The sequence below is a fragment of the Canis lupus genome, chromosome 15 (genome assembly GCF_048164855.1).
Source record: "Canis lupus baileyi chromosome 15, mCanLup2.hap1, whole genome shotgun sequence".
NCBI classification, from domain to species: Eukaryota; Metazoa; Chordata; class Mammalia; order Carnivora; family Canidae; genus Canis; species Canis lupus.
The window spans coordinates 6,283,477-6,311,305 of record NC_132852.1 but is presented as its reverse complement, the minus strand read 5'-3'; the positions used below and the strand labels follow the sequence as shown (position 1 = coordinate 6,311,305).

The following is a 27,829-nucleotide window of genomic DNA, read 5'->3' as shown; positions in this document are numbered from 1 at the left end:
GGGAATGGACGTACCGAACGCCAAGATGCCTACAGCTAAAGACACGACTGTCCATTTGTCATCCCCGTCTCTCCACCGCCGGAAATGGAACCCCTCATCAAGCGCCATGAATGCTCAGAGGGCAAAACTCACGACCCGGCTGTGGTCCCACAGTCGTGGAAAATGTGCACTGAGCTGTGAGAATTGCCAGAAGTCTTGTGTTTCTGTTTTCTTTCATTGTGTTTTTTGTTTTGCTCTTCTCTGAACCCAGCCATTGGGGACATTGTGGCATTTTATCAAACGTGCCATCACTAAACCTAACATTTCAACATTCTTATATTCTCTAACCTTCCAACAAGTTGGGGAAAGAGCTCTCAAAGTATGGATTTTCAGGTGGTAAATACACGGAATCTCCGAGACTCAAAGAGAAATGCATGTTTACAATTTGCGGTTTTGACGGGAAGTGGTGTTTTCTCATTTGGTTCTCATCATGCTGCCGCATTGCAAATGACATAATGATACTGAATCTGAGCACAGGCACTTGTAATGATAGGATGCGAGGGAATCATAGAAAGACGGTCCCCCGTTGCAAGGAAGTGTTGTGGCTCCGCTGCAGCTGGAGAGGACAGTTGGCAATTTGCAACCTCTTCGCGGCTGAAGATGTTTAACAGATAAGATGGGATCGCTTCCCCAGGTGAGCTCCAGGTGGAGAAAATACTTGGCTTCCCATTCCTTCGAGAGGGAGGAAATGGCAAGAAAAGAAAACGCTGAGAGAGAGAGACAGACAATAAATCAAAAGCTAAATGACACCCGAGAATGGATGTTGAGTACTTAGGAGCCCAAATATCAGCACTGCCTCATTAGACACATGAAAGGGGACATGCAGCGGAATTATCGCAGCCGCACAGGCTCTTCCAAGCAGCAGCCTGGGCTGGTGGTGCCTTCATTCAGCCGAGGAGGGAGCCGCCGGCCCGGGCAGCAGCTGTGCCCGCCACTGGGAGGACGGGGATGTGGGGACAAGGTGTCACCCTCAAGGGCTCGCCTGGAGAAGAGCGAGAGCACAGAGCATCCCGTCCGCGGGGGGACGAGCGCTGACGAGATGCTGCAGGAGCTCCTGCGGTTAGGAGGCTCCTGGGGCCCCCGGGTCTGAGCACCAAGGGTCCCCACAAGTGACACGGAGAGAAGCAGAAGGGGTGAGGCGCACAGAGCGGTTGCAACAGGCTTTGGGTGGAGGGGGGGACCACAGTCCAGGCCCGTGGCCAGGACGCCATTGTGGGGAGGTAGCTGGCGGGGCTGCGGGGACCCACAGGGCACGGCTGAGGCTTGAACCCGCTTCTGAGAACGAGAGGGGCCGGAGGGGCAGCAGAACCAGCACATCCTGGTCCTCGGGGACAATCCCAGCGAGTGGCCTTCGAGACGGCCTTCCTTTAAAATCCCTTGGTTAAGGACATCGCAGCAAAGAACCGCGGATAATCGGATAATCCGCAGAGGAGAAATGAGCGTGACGTGGGTCCAGCCTTCGATCTCCAGGGTCGGTCGGCGGGACTCGGGGCAGCGGCCCAGGGACGTGCAGGCATGGGAGCTCCCCGGGGCAAGGAGGGGCCCACACCCCCGAGCTCGGGCACTGGCGGGGCTCAGCCCGGGGACGTGCCGGGCCACTCAGGAGAGGAGCACGTGGGCCCGGGGCTCCTGGAGGCATCAGGCTGCTCTCGGCAGGTGTGTCCACTAGGGTCTGCTCCACCTGCAGGGGCCCACGATGCCGGGTGACCCTGTGGCCAGCACGGCCGCCCGCTGCCCCGAAATGGAGCCGCAGCTCAAGGCCGCTGTGGGAGGAGGACATGGAGGCGGAAACGGTGCAGTTTCCATGGTGAGCCGCGGGCACCTGCCTGCGTGGCTGCATCGGGGCCTTTCCCGGGACGTGCGGCCCCCTCAGCACCAGGAGCTGGGGCACCCAGGGGCTCAGTGCGGGAAGCGTCTGCCTTGGGCTCAGGCCGTGACCTCAGAGTCCTGGGATCGAGCCCCGCGTCCTGCGCAGCGGAAGGTCTGCTTCTCCCTCTGCCCTCCCCGCCCCCTGCTCATGCTTGGTCTCTGCCAAATAAATATATAAAATCTTACAAAAAAAAAAAAAAAGAAGCCAGAAGCTTTTTATTCCTTTCAAGCAAGTTTTAACTGCGCGGATAGCCCCAAAGCCTTGCCGCAGGATTGTGTCCTCAACGCACATCAGCCTGTCCCGCCACCGCGTGGGATGTCCCGTCTGCAGCACCGTCCTGCTCCTCCCGCCCCAACTTTCTGCCCTGCAGACAGTGATAGAGCGGAGCAAGGCGCAGGCCTCTAAGCGGGGCACAGCGGGGGGGGGGCCCTTCTTGCTGCTTCTTCAGCTCCCAGGGGGTGGGGACATTTGTATGTCACACCCCACATTATTGCCTGATTTTTTCCTAATTTAAAAAAAAATCGAAGGAAGGGAAGATGGCAGAGGAGTAGGGTCCCCAAATCACCTGTTCCCACCAAATTACCTAGATAATCTTCAAATCATCCTGAAAATCTACGAATTCGGCCTGAGATTTAAAGAGAGACCAGCTGGAATGCTACAGTGAGAAGAGTTCAGCTTCTATCCAGGTAGGAAGAAGGGGAAAAGAAATAAAGAAACAAAAGGCCTCCAAGGGGGAGGGGCCCCACGAGGAGCCGGGCTGAGGCCGGGGCGAGTGTCCCCAGGACAGGAGAGCCCCGTCCCGGAGGAGCAGGAGCTGCACCAACCTTCCCGGGAGGAAAGGGGCTCGCGGGGAGTTAGAGCAAGACCCAGGAGGGCGGGGATGCCCTCGGGCTCCCTGAGACACTAACAGACACCTGCACCCCGGGAGAGTGCGCTGAGCTCCCTAAGGGCTGCAGCACGCAGGGCGGGACCCAGAGCAGCTCCGAGGTGCTCCGGGGCGGCTCTGCGGAGGGGTCTGCGGGGCGGGAGCAGCTGGGTGGGGGCCAGGGCAGAGGAAGAGGCTCCGGGGAGAGGGCTGCGGGGGCGGGAGCAGCTCAGAGGGGCTCAGGTGGTGGCTCCGCGGAAGGGGCTGTGGGGCTGGAGCAGCTGGCTGGGGGGCTTGGGACGGAGGAAGAGGCTCCGGGGAGGAGGCTGCGGGGCGGGAGAAGCTTGGAGGGGCTCAGGCGGAGGAAGACGCTCCGCGGAGGGGGCTGCGGGGGCGGGAACAGCTTGGAGGGGCTCGGGCGGAGGAAGAGGCTCCAGGGAGGCGGCTGCAGGGCGGGAGCAGCTCTGAGGGGCTGGGGGCGGCTCAGCGGAGGGGGCTGCAGGGCGGGAGCAGCTCGGGGGGCTTGGGCGGAGGAACAGGCTCCACGGAGGGGGCTGCGGGGCGGGAGCAGCTGGGGGGGCTCCGGCGGCAGCTCCGAGGAGGGGGCTGCGCGGCGGGAGCAGCTTGGAGGGGCTCCGGCGGAGGAAGAGGCTCCGGAGAGGGGACTGCGGGGCGGGAGCAGCTCGGTGGGGGCTCCGGTGGCGGCTCCGCGGAGGGGGCTGCATGGAGGGAGCAGCTTGGAGGGGCTAGGGCAGAGGAAGAGGCTCCGCGGAGGGGTCTGTGGGGCGGGAGCGCAAATCCAACATCGCAGGCCCCACAGCACAGGGCGCCAGGACACAGCCCAGGATCTGGCCTCCCCCGGGACAGGCAGAGGCCCGGAGGGCCCAGGACAGCGAGGACGCTCCTGCCCCAGGCTGAGCAGATCAGCGGCCCCGCCCTGGAGCCTCAAGGCCCTGCAGACCAAGAGCTTTGTAGTTACTGCAGGAGCTGACTCCAGGGCTCCAGACCTGCTTCCGCCCCTGCGGTTGTTACTCCAGGGGCCTCACGGGGTAAACAACCCCCACTGAGCCCTGCACCAGGCAGGGGGCAGAGCAGCTCCCCCAAGTGCTAATACCTGAGAATCAGCACAACAGGCCCCTCCCCCAGAAGACCAGCTAGACGGACAACTTCCAGGGGAATTCAAGGGACTTAAAGTATACAGAATCAGAAGATACTACCCCGTGGTTTTGTTTTGCTTTGTTTTGTTTTCTTTTGTTTTGCTTTTTAAAAATTTTTTTATTTATTTATGATAGTCACAGAGAGAGAGAGAGGCAGAGACACAGGCAGAGGGAGAAGCATGCGCCATGCACCGGGAGCCCGATGTGGGATTCGATCCCGGGTCTCCAGGATCGGGCCCTGGGCCAAAGGCAGGCGCCAAACTGCTGTGCCACCCAGGGATCCCTTGTTTTGCTTTTTGATTTCTGTTTGCTTCCCCCACCTTTTTTTCCCTTTATTCCTTTTTCTTTCTTTTTTTTCTTTTTTCTTCCTTTTTTCTTTTTTCTTTTTCTCTTTTCTTTCCTTCTTTCTCTCCTCTCTTTTTCTCCTTTTCCCAATACAACTTGTTTTTGGCCACTCTGCACTGAGCAAAATGACTAGAAGGAAAACCTCACCTCGAAAGAATCAGAAACAGTCCTCTCTCCCACAGAGTTACAAAATCTGGATTACAATTCAATGTCAGAAAGCCAATTGTCAGAGAGCTGGAGAAAAGACAGCAAATAGATCCTACACCCAGCAGAAGAAGAGGGTTAAAAACGATTTGAGCAGAACTCAATGAAATAGAGACCAGAAAAACTGCGACTGATCAACAAAATCAGGAGTTGGTTCTTTGAAAGAATTAGTAAGATAAACCATTAGCCAGCCTTATTAAAAAGAAGAGAGAAAAGACTCAAATTAATAAAATCATGAATGACAAAGGGGAGATCACTACCAACACCAAGGAAATACAAACGATTTTAAAAACTTATTATGGGCAGCCATATGCCAATAAATTAGGCAATCTAGAAGAAATGGACAGATTTCTGGAAAACCACGATTAACCAAACCTGGAACAGGAAGAAATAGAAAGCCTGAAGAGGCCGATAACCAGGGAGGAAATTGACGCAGTCATCAAAACCCTCCAAAGACACAAAAGTCCAGGGCCAGATGGCTTCCCTGAGGAATTCTATCAAACGCTTAACGAAGACACCGTACCTATTCTACTACAGCTGTTTAAAAGACAGAAAGAGATGGAGTACTTCCAAACTTCTTCTATGAGGCCAGCATCACCTTAATTCCAAAACCCAACAAAGACCCCACCCAGAAGGAGAATTAGAGACCAATATCCCTGATGAACATGGATGCAAAAATTCTCAACAGGATACTAGCCAATAGAGGCCAACAATATATTAAGAAGATGATTCAAAATGACCAAGTGGGATTTATACCCGGGATGCAATGCTGGTTCAACACACGTAAAACAATCAATGTGACTGACCATATCAGCAAGAGAAAAAACAAGAACCATCTGACCCTCTCAATAGAGGCAGAGAAAGCATTTGACAAAATAGAGCATCCGTTCCTGATCAAAACTCTTCAGAGTGTAGGGAGAGAGGGAATATTCTTCAGCATCTTAAAAGCCATCTACGAGAAGCCCACAGCAACTTTCTCAATGGGGAAGCACTGGGAGCCTTTCCCCTAAGATCAGGAACAGGACAGGGATGTCCACTCTCACCACTGCTATTCAACATAGCACTAGAAGTCCTAGCCTCAGCCATCAGGCAACAAAAAGGAATAAAAGGCGTTCAAATTGGCAAAGAAAAATTCAAACTCTCCCTCTTCGCAGATGACATGATACTTTACATAGAAAACCCAAAAGAGTCCACCCCAAGATTGCTAGAACTCATACAGCAATTTGGCAGTGTGGCAGGATACAAAATCAATGCCCAGAAGTCAGTGGCATTTCTGTACACTAACAACGAGACTGAAGAAAGAGAAATTAAGGAGTCAATCCCATTTACAATTGCACCCAAAAGCATAAGATACCTAGGAATCAACCTAACCAAAGAGGTAAAGGATCTATACCCTAAAAACTACAGAACGCTTCTGAAAGAAATGGAGGAAGACACAAAGAGATGGAAAAATATTCCATGCTCATGGATTGGAAGAATTAATGTTGTGAAAATGCCAATGCTACCCAGGGCAATTTACACATTCAATGCAATCCCTATCAAAATACCATGGACTTTCTTCAGAGAGTTGATACAAATCATCTTAAGATATGTGTGGAATCAGAAAACACCCCGAATAGCCAGGGGGATATTGAAAAAGAAAACCATATCTGGGAGCATCACAATGCCAGATTTCAGGTTGTACTACAAAGCTGTGGTCATCAAGACAGTGTGGTCCTGACACAAAAACAGACACATAGATCAATGGAACAGAAGAGAGAATCCAGAAGTGGACCCTCAACTTTATGGTCAACTAACATTCTACAAAGCAGGAAAGACTACCCACTGGAAAAAAAGACAGTCTCTTCAATAAATGGTGCTGGGAACACTGGACATCCACATGCAGAAGAATGAAACTGGATCATTCTCTTACATCATACACAAAGATAAACTCAAAATGATGTAAGATCTAAATGTGAGACAAGATTCCATCAAAATCCTAGAGGAGAACACAGGCAACACCCTTTTTGAACTCGGCCACAGTAACTTCTTGCAAGATACATCCATGACGGCAAGAGAAACAAAAGGAGAAATGAACTATTGGGACTTCATCAAGATAAGAAGCTTCTGCACAGCAAAACTGAAAGACAACCTACAGAACGGGAGAAGATATTTGCAAATGACACACCAGATAAAGGGTTAGAAACCAAGATCTATAAAGAACTTATTAAACTCAAAAGCAAAGAAACAACCAATCCAATCATGAATTGAGCAAAAGACATGAACAGAAATCTCACAGAGGGAGACATAGACCTGGCCACCAAGCACATAAGAAAATGCTCCACATCACTGGCCATCAGGTAAATACAAATCAAAACCACCATGAGATCCCACCTCACACCAGTGAGAATGGAGAACATTAACAAGGCAGGAAACAACAATTTTTTGTCTGCTTTTTATTTAAAAAATGACCATGATTCTTTGGGAGGTGATACAAGATTGCTTTCCAGTCAGATCATAATTTCCACAATTTCTGTAATAACTATAAATTTGAAAGTTTCTCACTCTCCCCACCCCAATTCACTTTTGGCACCTGTGTGTGAAATGTCACTTCCAAAAAAAGGGGGAAAATATGCTGAATACTGGGTTTTCATCACACAGTACTCCTTTCGTGAGGAAAAATGTTCTGGTTGCTAAATTGAGAATATTGATACAAGAATGCTTAACAATATCTCATCAGTAAAAGCCTTTTTCTAACCAACTCTATGGCTGTCTCAGAAAAAAATTACATAGAAATAGCAGCCAATTCCTAGAGGTAAAAAGGCAATGGCTTATCTTCTCCTTTTCCACTTCTCCTAATTTTACATTTAGAATTAGAGCAAATCTATGAGAGGTAGCAGAAGGTCTGGCACAGGCTCTGGCTTCATGATTTGAAAATACAATTTCAACTCATCACATTCTTCAGAAGAACTCATTATACTTAAAAGAAACACACAAAGAGGCTCTCTTCACCTCTGCATGCAGAGGTTGACCAGAAGGACATACATTGGTTACCAACAGAGAAGGATGAGCCTACGATCTGGCAATTAGGAGATGGTGTATCCAAAGATATAGTCTTGACCTGGTTAGAAAACTGTGTCATTTGTAAAGTATATTACTCCTGAGTCTTCACTTACTTGCTAAAAAGAAGCTTCTACACAAAAATCAGGATGCTACAGGAGAGAAATAGCTAACACAGGCTATAGTTGGCTAATATTTAAATACAAAGAATTCAACTTTCATTTTTCATATGTGTGAAGGGTTTGTGAGCTTGTTACTGACCTATTTGGCCCAATTCATATTTATTTTTATTTTATCCACCGTGCTTCAGATCCATGGGGTATTGCCAAAAAACTTATCCCAAAAATCTCTCAGTTTTTATTAGAGCTTAATGGATTTATTTGAATACTTCTGTTAAGCTGATAAGAGTTAGGGAGAGTCTTATCCTACTCCCTTCCCCAAACCTAATTAGACATTTTTATTTCAAAACAAAAGATGGTGATATTATAAAACTAGGGAGGGAAATAAGATGCTATGACAGTACACTTCTTTTTAGTTAACACTTATTTCTTACCTATAGCACTACATGTGTGATAAAACTTTTGGGAAGGAGAAGGGAAGAAGGAAATTCCAAAGCCTCCCAACAAAGTAGCCATTCCAATGCATGGACAAGGGCTTATTTCTCCTGCCAGCCACTGATTCACAAATGTTTTCCCCTTTTAAAGAAGTATGTGTGAATGAGGTTGGGGAGAGCAAGGAACACATCAAGGCGTCAACTATACTCTTCTCTTAATGAGCCCGCCCTATGTCCTTAGTGGCGACTGACTTCATCTGCCATCTTGGCTTTCACGGTAAGCAACATCTTTCTTTAAAACTTTTCTTGTTCTTGCTGCTTTTCTTGCCGTTCTTGTCTTTGTTCTCGGACATGTTTTTGGCTCTGATTTCTCTCATTAGGTCAAAGAATACCTTGTCCACATTGGCTCGCGTTTTAGCTGATGTCTCCACGTACTGCACACCCCACTCCTCTGCTTTAGTCCTTGCCTCTTCGATGGGCACCTGCCTCCGCTCCTCTAGGTCGGACTTGTTTCCCATGACAAGCAATGGACTTGCCTTTTTTTTTTCTGGACCACATATCCATAATGGACATACAGTGCCCAAGGCCCTCAGATGCAAGAAAATATCGTCCTTGTCTATGCTATACACCAACCAAGTAACAACTGCTGCCACATCCTGGGCTCTCCTGGAAAGAGAGGTTCCTATAGACACTGGCGTGTGACCGTCCACATCCAGCTGTCCATTGAGCCTTGGGAGGCATAGCTACTGAGGTCTCCTCAATGCAGGAGAGAGTCGAACTTGAGGCCGCGGGCTTATCCCACCTGCAGGGGAGGTCTCCCCTGTTCTTCCTCAGTCCCTTGCTGGATGCCACCATACCAGAGAAGGTCAGCCCTCCCCAGTCCCCTTGGCTATGTAGGGAGCCCCCATGACATCAACTGAGTGAACTGCAATGGAGTTTGTCTACTTTATGGATGGTATGAGCACCATGCTACAGGGGGGGAGCTCATGTGGAATATTTATGTCCCTAATAAAGGACACAACCCACCCAACAGTCAGCAGTAGAAGCCAAGCTTTAGGCTGCCATTTAGCTCTGGATGCCCTGGTCAGCAAATGGTTCCATCAGCACCTCTTACAAACTCTTGGGCCACTGTCTAAGAGTTGTTCCTTTTAGGGTAAGGAACTCAGGGCACTCTTGCCTCAGAGATACCCCAAATATAAATCAAAATCACAGATGTCCCCACATGCAGTAAGGCCACAATGCAAGGCCTCCCTGGGACACCACTTGTCCTCCTTGGTGTTCCAACATTACAGATCGTGGCCAGACGCTCATTTTGCTTCTCAGGATACATAATGCTGGCCCTACAGGAGGGACTCAATAAGTAAAATCCCACCTCCCCTGGAGACCACAAGCAGCCAGTGGAACTGAGAGGCACACACTGGTCTCCTCAAACAACTCCTATTTAAGCTTCAAGGTGTCAAACGGGCCTCCAGTGGAGGCCATCAGGGGCCTTGACAACACAGAGTTTCAAGACAAAAGGATGCACGTGCAGTTATCCACAAGCCGACTTCGGACTGCCCCTGGGATGGGAGACCAGAGTGGCTGCTATCGGCGTGGGAAAGAGGGGCACTGGTCCAAAGAGTGTCCAGTAGATCGCACAGGTCGTGTGGCGGACTTTACTGAGCAGTATAACGGACAGTATGGAGCAGTGCGCACGCCGTACACCCTGGGCTGCGGGGAACCCACGTGTTACAACGATGCATATGGAGCATCGACTCTTAGAAGCGCTACCGGGTCCGCTCTTATGAGGCAGTGGCGGCGGCAGCAGCAGCCTCTGCGTACAACTGCGTGGAGCAGTCCATGTCCCATCTGCCTCACGACCAGAGCACAGCTGGGACCAGTCACCCCAACCCCACTTCTGTTGATCCCTACGACAGACACCTGTTGCCGAGCTCAGGGGCTGCTGCCACTTCGGCTCTGTGGCTGCTGCCGCTGCCAACACCTCGTCCTACTATGGAAGGGACAGGAGCCCCCTTCGTCGTGCCACAGCTGTGCTCCCCACGGTTATGGGCCAGAGAGTGAGCTGCCGCAGGCCTCAGCAGCTGCACGGATTCTCTGTATGGCATGGCCCAGTGTGAGCGGGAGCACATGTGGACCGAGCACGGTGCTCAGCCTTTTGAAACTGGAGGTAGGATCATTGCGGACTGAACCCTGGGCTGCGGTCATATATGAGAACCTGCTCCGTGCGTCCCCTTGCCACGATGTTTCCATTGCTTCGTGTTTGAGTAAACAAAGGAGTTTGTGACCAACTGTGTTTTCTTTCTTAATTTAATTCTTATAAGTTGACTTTTCTTTCCTCTTGATACTAGTCCCTGTAGCCTTTCACTCCGTTCCTTATATTCTCAGCCTCTGAGCAGCCCTAGGTAAGGATTATGCTGGCATCCCCTTTTTCCTGTACCGTGGATTCTCCCTCTTATCTTGCTTTCCTTAGGAATTGAGCCCTTCTCCCTGTCTACCTGCAACATCTCCTTTCCCTTTAAAATGACCATGTAGTGGCACGAGACCTTTTACTCTTCTGTTAGCTCTGGGCTCTAATGTTGAGGCTAATCTGAAACTGCTAGGACCATTGGGGTTTTGGGGGTGGGGGTTGTTGTTTTGTTTGTTTTGCTTTATGTCTGACCTGTGATCGTGGTACAGCATTAGCTGAAATTTAGCCTTGTTTTATTTCACTCCTCCCACTTTTTAAAAAATATTTTGACAAATAAACGTTTCTAACACTTAAAAAAAAGTGAGAGAAAGAGGGAGAGTACGAGCAGGGGGAAAGGCAGAAGGAGAGACAAAGCGTTCCAAGCAGCCTTCTTGCCGAACATGCAAAGCTTGGCATCTGGCTTTATCCGACAACCAAGAGATCATGACCTGAGCCAAGATCAAGGGGGATGCGTAACCGACTGAGCCACTCAGATTTTATTGATTTATCCATGAAAGACACAGAGAGAGACAGAGACACTGGCAGAGGGAGAAGCAGGCTCCATGCAGGAAGCCCAATGTGGGACTCGATCCGGGTCTCCAGGATCACGCCCTGGGCCGAAGGCAGGTGCTCAACCACTGAGCTACCCAGGAGAGGAAAAAAGGGGTTTCTGAGGCAGAGCAGCATAAAGAGACACAAGGAGACATGAAATTATATGGCTTGCTCACACAACGCTGGTAGTGAAGTATGGCTGAAACCTCAAAGGCTGCAGATGGAGTGTTAATATGTTTTCAATGACGCATTTACAAGTTTTGACTTATTCATAGTCAAAGAGTGAGTTATGAGCAGACGACATGATTCTTTCTGTATTTGTATTCAAATTAAAAGGGAATGGAAGAAAAAAATAGGGAGATTACTGTCTCTCTAATTTATTTGTTACTCCTTGCTGTTTCTTAAACTTCAGAATAGAATTACTACCATCATTTTTTTTACAGTTTTTTTAATGTCTTTTATTTTTAATTCTTTTAAGTGATCTCTCTGCCCAACATAGGGCTTGAATTCATGACCCTGAGATAGATAAAGAGTTGCATGCCTTACCAACTGAGCTAGCCAGGAGCTCCATTATTCATTGATCATCTTCATAACTACAACTTTTTATATTCTTTGTTTTCCTCATCATCACTTAGCTGCTTTGTTTTCTTTGCAGCCTGTTCCACTAAGGAGCAGTTGGTGGCCTCTCTTATTCTTTAACTTGAACAAACAGAAGGAGTAGCAATGTAAAAGGGTCCAGGGCCAACTTGACTTCAAATTCTTCCTCATTTCCAATGTGTCTTACAAGACCTCTCTTTTTGTTTCATTCTCTAGGATTAGAAGAAAGCCTTTGTTGTAATTTTAGTTAGCCTTATTAATGACACCTTTCCTTTATTTCAAATATTTGAGAATGTTTATATTATATGTAGGGATGAAGTTGAAGCCCACTGTTTGGGAGCCAAGACTGTATAGGAAAGACAGTATATAATACTTTGTGATATGAATGATTTATCTATCTCAGATTTCAGGTTACTGTTAACACTATTCTAAAAAGACAGTATCCATATATAGAAACATTTCTTATTGATAATGTTTTATGTAACTAAGTATTATGAAGATGAGTCCTTTTTGGTTTGATCTCTTTTTCCCAAATTAGGAATGAGTATTAAGATTTAGCATCAAGTTTATGATATATTTGAATTTTTGCTCCATGCATGCAACTTAATTTTTGTAAGTTAATACTGAGTTTTATAATATTAAAAACGGGTGTCAGCCTCACATGCCCAGCTGGTGACAATGTGGGAAGCTAGTAGGGATGGGTCAGCTTAGAGCAAGTTAAGTACTGCATGAATGTATTCCAATTCAAAAGAAGAAAAACCATTCTGTCTGCCAAACAAAATATATTCTGAAGGCTGGCTGTTTTGTAATACTTGATCTGAAATTTTTGGGGTCTGAAATTTATAAAAGAATTAAATTATAAAATGCTAAATGGCTTGCCTTTATTATGAAGTAATCAGTTACTTTATTTTTTTATTTATTTATGATAGTCACAGAGAGAGAGAGAGAGACAGAGAGAGAGAGAGGCAGAGACATAGGCAGAGGGAGAAGCAGGCTCCATGCACCAGGAGCCTGATGTGGGATTCGATCCCGGGTCTCCAGGATCGCGCCCTGGGCCAAAGGCAGGTGCCAAACCGCTGCACAACCCAGGGATCCCAATCTGTTACTTTAAAATCAAAAGAGAAGAACTGGGGGTGGTGGAAGGGGAGGAGGGCGGGGGGTGGGAGTGAATGGGTGACGGGCACTGGGGGTTATTCTGTATGTTAGTAAATTGAACGCCAATAAAAAATTTAAAAAAAAAGAAATAAAGCAAATATCATGAAACCTAGTTATTACAAATTGCCATCTGTATTTATAATAACATTGGTAGCTATTTTTTTCTAATAAGATGAGTGGAATTTCCTTGATTATAGGTTTATTTTTATTATTTTCTATTTTGAAACGGCCAATATGCTTATGAGTAAGATTTGTGTGGTCAGCTTCTGTTCTTTCATAAACTTCAGATAAAAATCATTTTAGCTGTAACCAAAACCTGAAGTCTTTAAAAAATGGCAGATGTTAATTTAAAAACAGCATATACTAATTTAGTTTGCTGTGTGATTATGGTCTAATGGAAGTTTCATAAGCTTTCTTTTCCCCTAACTCAGAAAAGTATATGTCCAAAAAGAGTTTTGGAGTATGTCCTTAGCCAAGAATTTTATCCACTTAACATATGTTTACAAACTTATATAAAGCAAAAAAGAATGTAGGTAACTATAGTGAGCAAGAAATATAGTTTTGCTCATATTATCTGATGTTTGCCAAAAGAAGAATAAAAGATGTATGAATTAAATCATACAGAGAAAAATACACGTTTGAGGAAATTCAACAAGAAACAGATATCCCTGAAAGAGAACTTGGTAGAGCCCTGCAGTCCCTCGCCTGTGGTAAACCAACACAGCGGGTTCTTACAAAAGAACCCAAGTCCAAGGGAACAGAAAATGGCCACAGATTCACAGTTAATGATCAGTTCACATCCAAAGTACACAGAGTCAAGACTCAAACAGTTGCTGCCAAACAAGGTGAATCTGACCCAGAAAGGAAAGAAACGAGGCAGAAAGTAGATGACGACAGGAAACATGAGATCGAAGCTGCTATCCTGCAGATAACGAAATCCAGAAAGAAGATGCAGCACAGTGTGTTAGTAGCAGAGGTAACTCAGCAGGTGAAGGCTCGATTCTTCCCAAGTACAGTTGTTATTAAGAAACATATAGAAGGACTTATTGAAAGAGAATATTTGGCACGAACACCTGAGGATTGCAAAGTATACACATATGTAGCATAAAATGCGTTCAGAAATTTGATTTATCCTTGGACTGTACTCTTCGCATGGACTGAGAAGTTCTTTTAAATCATTAAATATTAAGACGACCATCTCTTCTATTAAATTACAGCACATGTTCTAGACCATTCAGATCAAGCCTTTACTCCCTTTGAGAGTTTTCAACATCAATTGATTGAGCTTCAGGCTTTACAGAGTTTATCCCTGTAGAGATCAAATTTTTTTTTTCTGGTTCTTCAAAATTTTATTAACAAAACCAGGGAGAGGGGAGGCAACAGTGAGCAAACTGCACAGTCCCACCCAGGCACAGAGAATGGAGAGACAGAGGGACAGACAAGGACAGAAGAAAATCCTGAGACCCTCTGATACCGGCAGCGGGGTAGTCAAATGGTGGGTGGGCACAGGGAGAAACTCAGGGACCACTGGAGAAACAGATGAATGGCAGAGCAGCCAAACGGGGGATTCGGGCGGCTCCCGGGCCTGGAATGCAGAACGTGGGGACTTCGGGGCCAGTGAGGCTCAGCGGTCAGCACTGGAGCGCGGCTCGGGAGTGAGCGGGTCATGCTGGATCGTGAGGTGCAGCGTCAGGGCCAGTGATCCTGCCCGTCAGTCCCAGCCGTGCGAACGGTGCGTTCCTGTTCAAACAGCTTGTCCGGCTTGTACCACGCGTGCACACGCTCCAGGGCCACTCCAGCAGCCGCAACCTCTCCCAGCAGTAATGCGGGTACACTGGCGTTTGGGCAGGAGGCAGAAGTCACCCGCGAGCTAAAGACATCACGCACAAGAGGACACCCACATACCTCATCAGCTGGCACTTCGGGGTCCCGGGAGTGCTCGGGGCACAGCACCTGGAGCCGTTTACAGTATGTCTTGCTCTGAGGGTTGTAGACATCACAGAAGAGTCGTGTAGCTTCCTCAATGTGTGTGGGGTACGTGGACCCAAAGGACGTCTGGCTCTCGTACTTGGCAGCAGCGCTCCATGTGGCGCAAGGCAACACGTGGGTTGATAGGGTGCCCGCAGGAGATGCAGAAGATCTGCAGGTCCGTGTCATCACTGTCACCCTCATTGCTTTTCCAAACAAGGGCCTGTTCTGGGATTGTGGGTGGACATGAAATGGGGACACTTGTCGGCCCATTTCACAGAAGCCTCCAGAGCTCTGCTACTATCGGCGGGTCCACCCCCCAGGCTTCCTTGGCCTCCCACCTTCCCCTCCAGCCTTGCCACACTTTCAGTGTGGGCTGCGGGGGCTGCTTCCGTACCCCTGTGGGGGCAGTGGGGTGAGTGGGGTCACCGTGGATCCACAGCTGTTCTGAGGGATGGATGCCTGGTGTGGGAACGCTTCCCTGATGCCACATCTTCCAACCTCCCCCAGCCCATGAGGCAGCTGGTGGATTCGACTGGCCTTGCCATCTGCCCCGGGCAGGAGGCCAGGCTTGCCTTTGCTCCAGCCCCAAGTGGCCAGGACAGAGGCAGCCTTGGCCGCCCCACTTTGTCGCGGACAGGCCTCTGACCTGTTCACATCCACTCTCTCCGGGGAAGCTGAGGGGAGCCGTATAGAATCCTTGTTCCATTGCATCATTACTGGAGTCTTGGGGCAGCTGCTAAAACCACTCGGTTTTAGTATTCCATGCGGGGAGTGGGGCAGTGTCCCATGGTGGGCTGGCCTGGGACCTTGTGCTGTGCTCCGTTCTGTCACCCAGTCACTGTAGATATTTTCTACCTTCCTGCATAACTCAGGTTCCAGGGTACGTGATCTGTTCTCGGTTCCCTTAATAAACAAAGTCAGTCCTCCAAAAAAAAAAAAGAAAGAAAGAAATATGATCATCTCCTTCTTTTTCCCCCAACAATACCAGCCTTTGAGTTCTTTATTAAGCACCAGATTTTCACATGTGTCACTATAGGAGGGAGGCTTCAGATTCAACCAGACTCTGGCCCGTAGTCAGGAGAGATGTGGTGTGCTGAGGTATTCCTGTGTCTAGAAACAGGCACATGGCTTCAAGAGCAGCAGAAGTTGACTATGGGCATCATCGTCTTCCTTGAGAGAGTAAAGGTAAGTGTCGTTCAACCCAGGGAACTGAGGCTCCATCCCCAGGGGGAGGGCTTGGAGAGGTGGCCATAATGTCTTCAGGGATGCTGCCCTGAAGCATCCAAAGATGACATCCCATAGGCTTTAGAGAGCAGATCAAGAAGCTGCTTCTTTTCATCTTCTGGGAGGAAACTAAACTTTGCCGCATTGATGTTCAGTCTCTTAAACTCCTCCTCGGCAAAGTCCATGCCCTCTTTGGGCATCTGGTAATCCGTTCCAGGGTGGACTTGAAGATGAGTGGGTCATCCGTGTTGAGGGAGTAGGTAGCCTGGTCATGTTTGAGCCGAACCACTGCATGCTCCGTGTCCGAGTTCCAGGGGCCTGTGAGGTAACGGGACCAGGGGCAGATCTCGAAGTGCATGTTTTCCTGCTGCAGCCTGTCATAAAGGGCCTCGTCCTGCAGCGTGTGGTAGCCATGGCCCAGCCTCTCCGTCTTGAGCGTGTCCACAGCCTCTTTGACCACCTCCGCTGAGCCCACTCCCCTGCATGCACAGTGCGGTGGATGCCTCTCCTCACAGCCTCCTGGTAGCCCTTCACGTGTCCCAGGAAGACACTGCTCCCTTTAATGGTCTCATCTCCTGCCAGGTCGATGGCCACCACAGTCTGCTGGTACTTCGGACACAGCTCCACCACCTCCAGGGGCCAACTGGGCTGGTGGCGCAGGTGGCACAGGATGGACCTCACTTTCACCTTGAAGTCCCGTTCTCCCTCCTGCAGGCTCTGGCTCACCAGGGCCACCACCTCCCCTAGGATTTGCAAAATCTCTACATTAAAATTGATGTGGCAGTTTTAATACAATGTATACGAAATAGTCTAAAATTTACAATACCGGAAAACATGATTATTTTTTTTTCTCCTAAAGTTGAAAAGCTTGGAATGTATGTCCAACAGTGAGGTAAAACATTTTGTCTCTCAATTTAAAGAACTGTGCAAGGATAACATTCAAACACATTCAATTAGGGCACTTTTCAGTTTTGACAGGAATAATGAATTACTGTAGCCAACAAGGCACAGTTAGAAAATGCCAACATTTCAAGTCAATAAGAACAAGGCAGATAATATCAAGCAAATCTTTTAAAAAACTTTTCTTTTGAAACAATTTCTTTGAGGACAAAGGGCAGTTTGCTTCACGTGACTGTAATTTCTTGTGCCAGGGAGGAGTCTGCCCTAGAGAGCATCGGAAGGCAGCCACTCACTCATTCCTGCACATTGCAAAAGGGCAAAGAAATAAGGTCCGTGGAAGGCGCTACTCCCACGTGGAGGATGGAAGGCACTACTTTAAGTTTTTTCTTGTTTGGGGTTTTTAAAATCACGCCACAAGTGTTTGTTGCTCACACTCTCGTGCACGGCCACAGTGGCCCCTCGGCCTCCTGAGGTGCACAGCCAAGCCGTCTCCCCTCAAGGACGTGTGTCCCGTGTGCCTGGGCCAGTGTGGCTGTGTCCAGGACGCAACAGGGAGGCAGCGCTCCACAGGGTCCTGGGGCCATCCAGGTTGTGCCAGGGTCTCACAATGGGCTGAGTTGGACATAAAAGCAAACCTGTAAAAAGAGCAACAGCGTCAGGAGTCCCTAGAGAGAAGACCCTCAGCCACAGGACCTATCCTCCTGCCGGGCCTCCCATCTGCAGCCAGCACCCCCTCTCATGTAGCGGACCCCCCAACCCCTGTCCCGCCTCCCAGGGTGAGTGGGGAGGCTGGCATGGGTTTTGAAGCAGGAGCTCTGCCAGGAGTCTTGCGACAGGCTAGGCTCACAGAAGATCATTGACCGGACCCTGTTGTCCATCCTGACATGGGCTGGAATCCCAGCAGTCTACACATTGGGACACTCAGAGGCTCTGAGTATCAGTCTCAGGGCACCATAAGATTAGATCCATGCTTGTGTTTGTCCCGAATCTTAATGATGTTTCCACCTGTCTTCAACCTGACACCTGCAATCCCTCCTCCCTGCCCCGCCCTCCCACTGGCTGTGAGAGGATGCATCCTGAGGTCTTCACTATACTGACACTTCACTAGCCAGATAGGATGTCCCCTGTCCTCATCCCATGTGCCACTCCATGAGGACGGCCTCCCATTCATGTGCTTGGCAGGTTCACTGGCATTTGAGTGGATGCACTGACCCCTGCCCCTTCCACCCCCAGGTAAAGTGCAGGGACTGTGGGGCCTTTGGACACAAGGCATCAAGCACCAGATGCCCCATAAAACACTGGGGCACGACCCTTGTTCCCATGGACTTGGGCTCCAGGAGGCTGAAGGAGAATGTGGAGCCGGGGAGTCACCGCGACCAGTGGCACCAGGCTGGACTGTTGGACCAGGCTGAGAGGGAGAAGGCAGAGAGATGAAGGTGAGGAATGGGGCTTGTGACCCGATCGCCAGGCTGACATGACAGACCCCGAGTCCGTGTGCATGCACAGTGTGCAGGGCGGCTGCGGGCAGAGCCAGGCTGGGCGAGGCAGGCAGAGGAGCTCCCAGACTAACAGGGTCCACATTTGGGTGATGGAGCTGTCCCTGCTGATTTGGTGTGGGATTTGTGGCTGGACAAGTGTCCCTGCACCAGTGAATGTATGGAGCTTGGCACATGCCAAGGCAGACCCTTTCTGACTCTGCATGAAACAAACTGCCTGGATGACCTGGTGGGTCACTGTAGTCAGGGTGGGGCAGAGGTGGGCAGAGAGTGGCTGAGGAGGGAAAGGACCAGGTTGGCCCAAGCCCTGAGCAGGTGTCTGGCTGGAAGCCAGGGAAGGGAGTTCCTTCTCCTTTCCATGCTTTGATTTCTGGTGCAGGCAGGAAGCCGAGCAGAGGCTCTGCTCCACAGGTTCCCCAGGAGACCCTGGGAGGGGCAGAAGCGCACCTGGAAGGAAGACACGGAATCTTGTGACTATGTGAGGGTGAGTGTGTGCTGCTTCCCGGGCTGTGCCCTTGGGCACTCCCTGGGCTCCATGTGCCTCCTGGGGGAGGTGGGATTCCACTTCCTCTCTGACCAGTGGCAGTTGAGCAGCGTGGTCTTTGCACCCTTTTCTTCCTTGGTGCCCATGATGTTGCCTTATGCCTTGTATGTGTGTGAACCGTGGCTGGTTGGCATGTGATGGTCATTGGCGGGCACTCCTGGAGCACATACCACCTCAGAGAACAGGCCTCTGTCCTTCATGACACATTACCCCCCTGCCCATCCCCTCTCAGGAGCTGCCACCATGACTCTCCAGCATCAGGACTCCTATTGCCTCATGAGCATAGTGGATGGAAGAGCTGGTCCAATGGAAGAAGCATCGCTGTGAGGCAGGACTTTCCCTGTCCCCCCACAATGTCTCAAGGGCATCAAAAGCATCCAGTCATACCTTTGTTCCGGACCAGCCCTGCAACTGCATTCCCTACTCCCAGGGTGAGTCAGATCAACAGATCCCATCTTTTTCTTTCCCTGTTCCGGGGGAGGGTGTTGTTACTAAGGTCTTGGCCGTTAGTTGGTTTCTTTCTTTCTTTCCTGAGTGTTCATTTTGCCTTAGTGCTGGGGCCAAACTCATGGAGTCCCAGGTGTTCTCTATTCCCACAGTGTCCACACATGCCGATGCCTGTCTACACCACCAGGAGGCCTTCTATCCCTGAGCCTGCCCTGCTGATGGAACCACGTACTGACAATCCAGTCATGAGTGTCTGGTCCCATTCCACATCTCATCTCAGAAGCCCTCAAGTTAGCTTCAGCCCACCTGGTGGACCTCCTGGTGCCCAGGAAGTGCCGATCACTGACACCCCTCAGCCGGCTCGCCAACCCTGTGTCAGGGCTGACAGCCTGGTTGTGCAGCAGATAGACAAGAGGCCCTGCAGAGTGTCCCTCGAGGGTCCCCAGGCTGGCTCCCAGGGCCATGGGTTGGGACACACCCAGACACCACCCAAGTATCCTGAGGAGAACACCCGTCCCGCTGTCAGCAACACATTGGCAGACAATTCCAAATAACCCCCCAGGCTCCAGGCAAGAAATGTGCCCACATGCCCCTAGACAGGACCCTGAACCCCCGAAAGAAAGCGTGGTGGAGCCCCAGCCAGCACACCTGCAGAAGCATCCAGGAGGGCCTGTGGGGAATTCAGGGAATCTGTGTGCTCCAGGAAGCGGACATGCCCGTGGATGCACAGCCAGGCCCCCGCAGCCCAGGAAGACACCTGCCCTCCAGCCAAGCAAGGGCCCCCAGCCCACACCTGCCACACCTCACCTGGAGACCTGCAGCCATGCACCGAGCCCCCACGGCCGCACTCTGCGCGGGCCCCCACTCAGCCCCTGGAATGGTCTTCACCAGATTGGACAGAAGCTGCTGGAGCTCCCGGTTCCTTGCAGCTCCCTCATTCCTTCCTCCCGAGAAGCCAGGCCCTGCTCAGGGCCCTCCTGCCCCCCACCTGTTGGACGGAGCCTGTGTCTGTGGCCCCTGGAGTGTCCTCCACGGTGACCTACAGGTGTCCTCATCCTCAGAAGACTGCACACCAAATTGTATGTGGGAATTTTTTATTAAGAATAAAAAAACACACAACTTTGTAATAACATTTTAGAGCAAAAACAAACAAAGCAGATGCAATATTTTACATAACAATTTCAGAGAAATAATATCAAGAAGTACAGAAAATGTCTTCTAGGAGAAAACATGGTGTAATTTGCAAAACTCTGGATGGGATCTTTTTCTAAATCAGAAATTCAGATATTTATAAAACAATTTCAGATTAACTTGTTAATTTCTGTTACAACCAAGTTACAAATTGCCAGGATGATTTCCCTACATTTGTTAGAAAATGGATTTCACTAAGACAAACTGACATTCCAGACTGGGAAGCACAATTTGACATTCCTATAGATTTACCTAAAGAAAAACTGCAGCATCTGTGTAGTGGGGGGAGTGTATGTGTAGGCGCACAAAAGCAGGACACTCAGCACGTGGTGGACTTGACGGTTTCCATCCAGTTCAGCGGGGGAATTGCTGGTTCACCACATCAGTCCAGGTGGGGACATATCCTCATTCCCACAGACACCTCCTCAGTGTCCTCTGCTGTGGAGGACAAGTCCCCGAGTCCATGAGCTGTCTCATTCCCTATGACAGTCTTCAGAGGACGGGGATACCTGCAGATCCTCTTACGGAACTCTTGGCAAGACATGCACACAGGCTCCCTCACTCTTTATGACACAATAAACTGTATTGGCCATAAGAAACACAATTCCCAGACATGAAAGAAACCCTGACACCTTAGATCTCTAATTTGTCTTAGGTACATGAAAATCTCCAAAAAAGCCTGATTTCTTCTGCACAGATCCTATTGTCCCTTACTATCCAGTAAGGGTGGCATGTCCAAGTTTGAATACAGAGTGAAAATAACATTATGATGTGATGTTACAACTGCACATCTACGGTCACACTCAGAGGCGTTTGCTGGTCATGCAATAATTTCCATTCTACAATGAACTTGTCAAACTCTTCTGTAAGAAATGCAATGATAACACAGAACACCTATAACCTGACCTCAAAATGCTTTGGTAGACTCATGAACTTGGCACTGTTTTCCAGAGGTATCAACCCAGGTCCAAATTTGAATTTGAACTGGTCTGAAATCCAGAGTCCACTTCTTCTGGGTCAAGAGATGCCACAGAGAAGACGGTAGCAAAATAGTCATAAAAAGTTATGTTCAGTGGGAGGCTGGGCATTTCCCTTTGGAATAAGAGTCCTTGTTAGTTTGCTTCTCTTCAGTCTTAATGTGGGAGAGAGTGAAGGGAACATAATAAAATCACTGTGGTTCAATCAGGTCTGGATGCAGTTATTGCCCCAAAAATAAGCACTTAATTTCCATCTTACAATTTCCAAGCAATGACCAAGACACATCGCTAGCAAGACCCAATACATACTTATGTTCGGAGAAATATTCTTTCAATATAAATAGAAGAAAAGCATTGGGAAGTGGGGAGCATGACGAAAGGGTCAAACATACTGACTTCAACCCCAGGTCCTCAGCATCATATCCACTCTCAACCCTGATTGCTCACTGCCTCTCACCTGCAAGTGGCCCCCACTCTCCCCAAGGCTGAAGGAGAGGCAGGTTCCTCGATACACCCCATATGAAATCCACACTATCCCAATAAAAGATCATGACAATGAACCAGGTTTAAATATCAGTGTCCTCAAGTTTCAGTTGAAGGCCATATCCCATGAACACACCAGATAGATGGTTCTTCCATACATATAGAACACACACTTCACATAACACAAAATATTTCCAGTATGGGACTGTGTTCGGGTTTGGAGTGAGTGAGTGACGCTGTGTGTGTGGGTGTGTGCGCCCATGTGCACCAAAGTTAGGAGACACATCCCTGGACTGCTTCCCCAGAACTCTGTCCCTTCTTGCTCATCCTCTTGGTAGGTCGGGCTCTCCCTGGCACACGCGGGACTTTGGCCACGTCCCCGGCCACCTGAGGTGGGAGCATCCCAGCTGCAGTGGTGAGCAGGTCGATGGTCTGCTGAGGATGATTCTTCGGCATCTCAGGTCTGTATTTGGAGTGGTGAAGGATGACTGCGTTCGCAGGAAGAGCAATTTCTCTTCTCCTGACATTGAGTTCAGGCTTAGGGCGGTTGCATTCTTGGAGGCATCTCCACTGGTCTAATGTCATTTGTTGCCTTGAGGTCTCTTCCCCACGCTCCTCCAACTCAGGAAGGTTCACGGAGGGATCCGTTGCCGGCTCTCCTGAGGCCTCACCAACCACTGTGGGGTCTGCCTCGGGAGATGCGAGTCCTCCCTCCTTGACTGACTCCCTCCCAAGGTCTCTCTCCAGATGAGTCTTCTGCATATAAAAGAGGACATAGGCAGGTTGGTGCAGCGCGCAAGTCACATCACAGGCGCTGACCTTAGCATCATCCATTTTATACCACTGGCCATTTCCTGCCTTTACAAAACAGAAGTAATGTCCGCTGTGGCAACTCCTCCCAGCGTGCACCAGCACGGCATAGAGCACATAAACCAAGGGTCCTGCCCTCTGCTCAGACAGGCAGTGTTGCATGTCAAGGCGCTCAGGATATTGCACCTCCTTAGTCATTTTGTTGCCTGTCAAGTCTGAGAATCGTCTCAAGACCAGGATGAGGACCTTCGGGGAAGTGTGCAAAGTCAACACCTTGGACGCAGGCACCTTCTCCAGACACTTACTACAATGGTAGGCATTTTCACCTTCCAGCAGTTCGGGCTTCATCAACTGCTCCAAAGCTTGGCTGACGCTGTGAGCAGCCCCGATGTCCAGGCTGATGTCCAGGTAAGGTTCCAGAGTGCTCGAAATGCCTTGGCAGTGGAGACACTGGATTTGAGACCTCCAGTACCCCCCAAAGAGTTGCTGGATGAGGGTGCTGTCCTGAGGACGCTCAGGGTCTGAGGGCTTGTCCTCAGGCAAGCACGCTTGCTGCATTGCATCCAGAATGAACATGAGATACTCATGGGCATCTTCCTGCTTGTGTCTGTGGAAGGCGGTGAGCAGGAGTGGCAGGGGCCGGAGCACACGTCCAGGATGGCAGAGAACCCGCGTCAGGTGAGCCTGCAGGGTACACAGCATGCAGGATGTCTGCCTCCTACAGGTGGTCCCGTGCTGCTGGGACAGCATGTAGCTGGCGAGGGGCTCTGTGTAGGTCAGACACTGTAGGGTCGCATTCACATAGCAAGTGTTGCCCATGTTCTGAAGTCCGGCTCCCACGTGGGAAAGGCTCCTCCAACTCAGAGGCGTCTTGGTGGGAGGCAGCCCTGCTGATGCGGGAGCCAACGGGTCAGTCGGGGAGGAGAGAGTCTTTGATGCAGGGGATGTCGTTTCGGGCACAGAGGGTCCTCCGTGGACTTCAGCACCGCCTCTCCTTGACCAGCATGACTGGGGTTTGGGAGAGGCGCTGAACTGAGGCTCCTCTGAGGGGTGGAGGTGGGCAGCCTCCATGTCTGCAGAAACAGTGTCCACAAGATACATTCAACCAGGAGCTTCGGGTCGCAAAGGGATGCTCCTCTCACTGTGCCAGTTTCCAAATGTCAGATAGTGAACCTCACCTCCACCTTTATGGCTTTTGGGCCCTGGGATAAGGCACAAAGTCCTCTAATCCACTCTAATTGCTTGATTGGATTACAGGATTTGGGTGTGGTCCCTCACTGACGGAGACCATTCAGGTCAGCCCAGCTCCTAATCTTGCCTCCGACAACAGACAGCACCTTCAGATCTTTCTCAAGCTCCCTAACTGCCCTTACCTATTTCTGAACAGACTTTCTTCAGTGTTTCTATGTTCAGTGGAAATCTTAATGGGTGTCCTTTTTCATTTTGAGTAACCTCAAGCGAGCCAAGGAGAGTTAGACATTAGTGATCTAGGACAGGGAAGATCATTCTCCCAAAAGAGCTCAGGTATCACATAGGAACACCTTATTCTCACCAGCCAGAATGTTTGTAGCTGTAACCAATTATTTGGGAATATGGTGTCCATGCTTTGCTTCTACACCTTCATCTCTGTCTACTATGATTCCAATATACAAAGATGATGAAGGTCTTAATGAATATCATTGTCTGTCTAGGTGTGTCTCGGGTCTACAACAAGTGAAATCCTCTGGATGGTTTTATGCTTTTGGGAAACATTCCTTTAAAGCTCCTTTCTGACAGGTCTATATCTTAAATCCAGTGTTATCATGCCGAATTTTAACTTTTCCTCAGGTAATTCTACACCAATATTCTTTATATACTTTTGAGTTAATTGGAGTATGTCGTAGGCTTGCACCTTTTTTACACATTATGGTTTTGGCAGTTGTAGATGCAGGGAGGTAGGCACGGGGTTAGCTCGTGGTTTGGAAGTGTCACTATGGCTTATTCTGTTTACAGAATTGGTAGTCTCTGCTGAAAGATTTTTGATTCGACAAGACAATTAATTCCTACTGTGACCATGACCATTTCCAGTTTATGAATTTGAATAAGCCTTAGGAAAGGTGAAAACCTAAGTCCATTTGTCTTCTTTACTAAACAGAGGCCAAGAGAAATTTTGCAAGGCCTTGGTCAGTGACTGGGCTGCACAAGCCCTGGGGCCCTGCTGAATTCTTGATGTTCACTTGTCATCCCTGGACACTGAGAGAATAAAAGTGTCATCACCTATGCCACCATGTTTTAGGATATTTATTCTGAAACCATGGAGTCTAAAAAAACTTTTGTGTAGGATGCTCTTTATGATATCTCCGTGTTTAACTGAAAGTTTTAATTGACAAAATGAATATTACATCATGAATATCGTCAAACTATGACCCCATTTTTATTGCCATTAGCTCTAAATTGAGCAACCATACAGAGACTTGGGGCCTAGGAATGATGTCTTTTGCTGAGTCTCCTCGTGTTATCCAGAGATCCCATTACTCATTGTTTGACGTGAGAAATAACTGTTTGGGAAGGTTTAACAATCCCTCTGTTTCTATAATCTGCTTAAACAAAGCCAGGCACATCCTCTGTGCCTGAGAAAGTACAATATTATTATTGTCTGCTTATCATTGTTTTTTAATACATCATTCTCATTCTTATTATCTGCCTCAATTAAGTATTTAAAGACCTTATGAGTATTCTATGTCAGTTGATTGGCTAGATGCCTGATGAACTTCAGTAGTCTATTACAATATCCCCAGTTCAACTTTGGACTCTATTAAAAATTTCCTCTTACTTTGAGCAGAAATCTAAGGCTGTGCAATTCCTTTCTGTTGGTCTGAGTCCTAACTGGGGTACGAACAGGTTCAGTGTTTCTTCAGCATGGTATTATCTCAGGTATACGACAGCAATATGTGTTCTTTCTCCTCCTCAAAGCTGTATTTTCCAAGAACAAGTTCCCTTTGGGAGTGACTGCCAGTTCTTTGTATTATTTCTCCTGAGAACATCTGTCACCAAAAACTTTTTTCAATCATTTATCTCAAAATACCTTTACTCTCTTCAGCTTAATCTTTGTTCTGAAGAAAAACTCATTGTCCACATCACCCTGAATTCCAGAATTAAACCCATTATTCATTGATATTTCTTACAGAATGGATCAGCCTCAGGTTTCTTTTATCTTTGCGCCTAAAATCTTGAAACTCCACAGCCACATGGCTGTGGTCTATCGTTGCATGTGGCCTATCGTTGACCTGCCTACAGTATAAACAGCACCATCTTTACCTTTTGTCATATATCTGAGACTATTAATTTGGAGACATGAAAACAATCACGCATTGGGAAGGAATGTTATTAAAATTAGAAAGTAGACTGCCTCCATCCCAGGAAGACATACTCTGCTTCTAGATATCCTAGAAATGACTATGGCAGAAGGAATTGAATACCCAGTAGGGACACTGTGTAAGTTGTGCAGGGAATCTGAGCTCCCATACAGCTGCTCACGTGACATGTGCTTTTTCTGATCACCAGGCGTGTACTCGGTGTCTGCAGGAGACTCGGTAATAGGGAATTGTGATTTTGGCCTGGGTGATGTTATGTTGCTTTCTGGTCACCAAGTACTGGATAACTGATGCCTTGCTTTCTCCACACAGCCCATGGAGCTATACACAGAAGGATGCAGTGTCAGAGATGGATGGTCGCTGTGAGGTTGAGTGCCTTTCCTTTGAAGATAAGATTGGGGGCTGTAGAGCTGAACTGACGCCACTTTGCTGCAAAAAAAAAAAAGGAAGAATAATTAAAAGCCAAGCCGGAGCTACAGGAAGTGAGAAGCAAAGATCCTCTGGCTGTGAGCTCCATGCGGCAAACGTCTCTGGATTTATTCTCTTGACCTCCAACATGGGCATTCTTTGAATGAAGCTGTCAATCCAGCTTCTGACACTGCAGAGAAATATGATCTGTAGGCCGTGAGGGGCCTGGGGGAAGGCACTGTGTTATGGTGACCTTCGGAATCCTCACTTGCTGGCAGAGCCCCCCTTAATTATTTTATGGATTGATAAAGTGAGTGAGCAGATTAACAGATTAAACAGGCAGAATGGAAAGGTGGGACCATGGTTGAAATGTTCTAAAACCCTGGCTTCAGACAGAGCTGTGACCCTGGGTCTTTGTCGTTCAGACTCTGGTCTCTGTAATATGAGACGACTCAACCACATAGTACATGCCCACGTGATGGACACAAATTGTGGCCACCTTAGCAGTCCTGCTGGCTCATGCTTCTCCGGCTCCTTCACAGATAGCTGTTAGCATGGCTTCCCCTCCCTCTTCAATCTGGAACATCAAGTGCCATAATGAAAAGGGCCTGTGTCAAAGTTTAAGCTGGCCAAAGATTGGGTAGCGTCTTCATGCTGGCCTCTTGTAGTGAGAATGTAGCAGTCATGGCCTCTTCAAGAGCAGGGTTCCTAGAGATAGTCTAATTCAACACCTTCATTACACCGGAGGAGATAGAGACCCCAGAAGATGCCACTGTTGCCGGCTTAGTCACAGCAACACTTTGGCTTTTGGTCTTATGTTCTTAGCATGTCCACAAAATGGGGCCCTGGCTGAGAGCAGAAGCCTGAACAGGGATTATTTATAGCAGCTCCGGTGAGCAGCTGGGTGGAAGAAGAAGTGGAAACAGCTGCAGAAGAGTTGGACACTTTCCAAGATCCCTCCTGTGACCTTGTGATCCTTGCTTGTCTGGGCTGATGGTAACAGCACACAGGTTTGCTTTTGCCCTTATTTGCCAAAATTCAGACTCCCAGCTTTCAGGGCTAGCAATATATATGTCATAGGCCACTGTCATCCTAGACTGACAGCACACTGCTCCAGAACAGAAGAAAGACAGCCCCTTGGCTCAGTCTGGAGAATGTCCTTACCTATTTGACTAAGCCTGCTTTCTGTAGAGATGTAAATAA

At 48.7% G+C, this 27,829-nt stretch overlaps 1 protein-coding gene and 3 pseudogenes across 1 annotated transcript; 1 reads left to right on the top strand and 3 right to left on the bottom strand.

Moving 5' to 3' along the window:
* The first annotated feature begins 1,735 nt into the window (after positions 1 to 1,735).
* Positions 1,736 to 10,760, top strand: LOC140605414 (RNA-binding protein 4B pseudogene; annotated as a pseudogene).
* A 3,686-nt stretch (positions 10,761 to 14,446) lies between these two features.
* Positions 14,447 to 15,504, bottom strand: LOC140605412 (CXXC-type zinc finger protein 1 pseudogene; annotated as a pseudogene).
* A 506-nt stretch (positions 15,505 to 16,010) lies between these two features.
* Positions 16,011 to 19,043, bottom strand: LOC140605411 (adenosine deaminase pseudogene; annotated as a pseudogene).
* Positions 19,044 to 20,645: 1,602 nt separating this feature from the next.
* LOC140605447 (ubiquitin carboxyl-terminal hydrolase 17-like protein 17) lies at positions 20,646 to 23,801 on the bottom strand. Its single transcript, XM_072777688.1, has one exon. The coding sequence runs from the start codon at positions 23,682 to 23,684 to the stop codon at positions 22,329 to 22,331; it is 1,356 nt and encodes a 451-aa protein (XP_072633789.1). The 5' UTR covers positions 23,685 to 23,801; the 3' UTR covers positions 20,646 to 22,328.
* Between the last annotated feature and the right edge of the window lie 4,028 nt (positions 23,802 to 27,829).

Coding starts and splice junctions, on each gene's coding strand:
- LOC140605447 (XM_072777688.1), bottom strand. CDS start 23,684: ATGGGCAACACTTGCTATGTGAATGCGACCCTACAGTGTCTGACCTAC.